The sequence below is a fragment of the Priapulus caudatus genome, unplaced genomic scaffold, assembly GCF_000485595.1.
Source record: "Priapulus caudatus unplaced genomic scaffold, Priapulus_caudatus-5.0.1 Scaffold194, whole genome shotgun sequence".
Classification (NCBI taxonomy): domain Eukaryota; kingdom Metazoa; phylum Priapulida; class Priapulimorpha; order Priapulimorphida; family Priapulidae; genus Priapulus; species Priapulus caudatus.
This window is the reverse complement of record NW_014577255.1, coordinates 62169-64025: the sequence shown is the minus strand read 5'-3', so window position 1 is coordinate 64025 and position 1857 is coordinate 62169. Positions and strand designations below refer to the sequence as shown.

General features: G+C 41.9%; 1 protein-coding gene across 1 annotated transcript in view; it reads right to left on the bottom strand.

Moving 5' to 3' along the window:
- LOC106807084 (signal peptidase complex subunit 3-like) overlaps positions 1 to 1379 on the bottom strand; it is an 8956-nt gene extending 7577 nt beyond the window's left edge. The window contains exon 1 of the mRNA XM_014809330.1: positions 1169 to 1379. Coding sequence (XP_014664816.1) covers positions 1169 to 1311 — 143 coding nt within the window. The 5' untranslated portion in view covers positions 1312 to 1379. The remainder of the gene's footprint in view (positions 1 to 1168) is intronic.
- Positions 1380 to 1857: the final 478 nt, after the last annotated feature.

Sequence of the window (1857 nt, the reverse complement as noted above, 5' to 3'; positions counted from 1 at the left end):
CCGCCCCCGTGTATTTTTTCCCCTGCCCCGGGGTACTGCCGGAACGTACCCTGGGTACGGTCCGGTATACCAAAACGTACCCTGGTACTATATTATATGCCGGACCGTACCTCACCTACTCCACTAACGAGTCTAGAGTCGCCTACGCCTACTCCCTGACCCTAACCCGAACTTAGGTACCCTATCAGCTAGACCGAATAATTCTGTCCCATATAACCTTTTTTATATTTTGGTGAGGGTTATATTGGGACAGAACGGGGTTCATTGAAATTTTGTGAGATCGCATGCAAAATGCATGCGCTGCGAATGCGGTCCGTACGCCGCTATTGGCGCGAAAAAAACCCTACCGTTTCCTTCTACGTGACTTTACCTTGCTACAGATATGTGTATACATTCACTTCAATCGTTATTCACTTCTTAAAAGATTGTTTTTCAGAAACCCTGCTTCATTAACTTTAGTAAATTACGTTGGCCATTTACAAACAATCCGACCAATCAGAGCGAGTGTTACAATAGCCTGGTTCTCGCTTGCAAGGAGCCCTTGCTCGCTTGTATCTGTGGCGCTGCAGGAGGGCAGATAGACTCGCTCTGATTGGTCTCATTGTTTGTAAATGGCGAATGTTATTTACGAAAGTGGAATGAAGCGGGTTTCTGAAAAACAACCTTTTAAGAAGTGAATAACGATTGAAGTGAATGTATACACATATCTGTAGCAAGGTAAAGTCATGTAGAGGGGAACGGTAGGGTTTTTTTCGCGCCAATAGCGGCGTACGGGCCGCATTCGCAGCGCATGCATTTTGCATGCGATCTCACGAAATTTCAATGAACCCCGTTCTGTCCCAATATAACCCTCACCAAAATATAAAAAAGGTTATATGGGACAGAATTATTCGGTCTACCTATCAGTATCAGCCAAACTTAGGTACTTGTCGTATCAGGTACTACATATTATATATGAATTCATGTACACACAAAGTGTAGGGCCTACCAGACTTGTACTACAGAAGTGTACCTGTACCCTAACCCTAAACATACCTCATATAAAAATATAAACATAATACTAAACAACCTAAAACTACGTCGGGTATATGTACATGTGCCTGATACGACAACGACCCTTCGTGCTCATCTGGGCGATGGGTTGCCGCATATTCACTTCAATACTTACACTATAGCTTTAGCAGTATTCAACGAAACCGGTGGCTTAAACTCAATAAACGCAGTAGTTATAAAACACAAAAAAGTAAGTCCGGCTAATGTACTTAGCGTAAATGCAAAAATTGCATTTAGTCGAGAGAAAAACGTGTTCATTATTCCTGTGTATTTATTACACTTAATTTGCTATGGCTACGTGTTCTCTTACCGAGATATCTCGCGAGAAAGTGAAGTTCCGGACATGAAATCGTTCTCTTGTTTCTGTGTCATAATCGCCCGTACCGGCTGGAGTATATCAGGAGTAGATAATAGGGAACTCCTGAATATATCCACCCCCGCATGGGATTTGTCGGGATTTGTCTGCTTATCCGATTTCTCCGATATTTATCCACACCATGTATACACTAAAGATCTGCTTTAGTAATCCTAAAGATTGTTGTATTTTCTATACTATAGTGTGTGAAAACGACGACGTGTGAAACTATAATGTGTGAAAACGCGACTGTCCAAATTCAAGCATAAATAAGCATATATATATATATGTGTTGTGTGTGTATGTGTATGTGCAGGCCGTAGCAGTAGGGGTTTGGGGGGTTCGAACGAACCCCCCGAGCCTTCCCCCAGCCAAAAAATTATTTGTTTTTAATTTGCAAGATTTTCACGTCAGGTAATCGTTCCGTTTAGTTGTAATAATATGCAAAA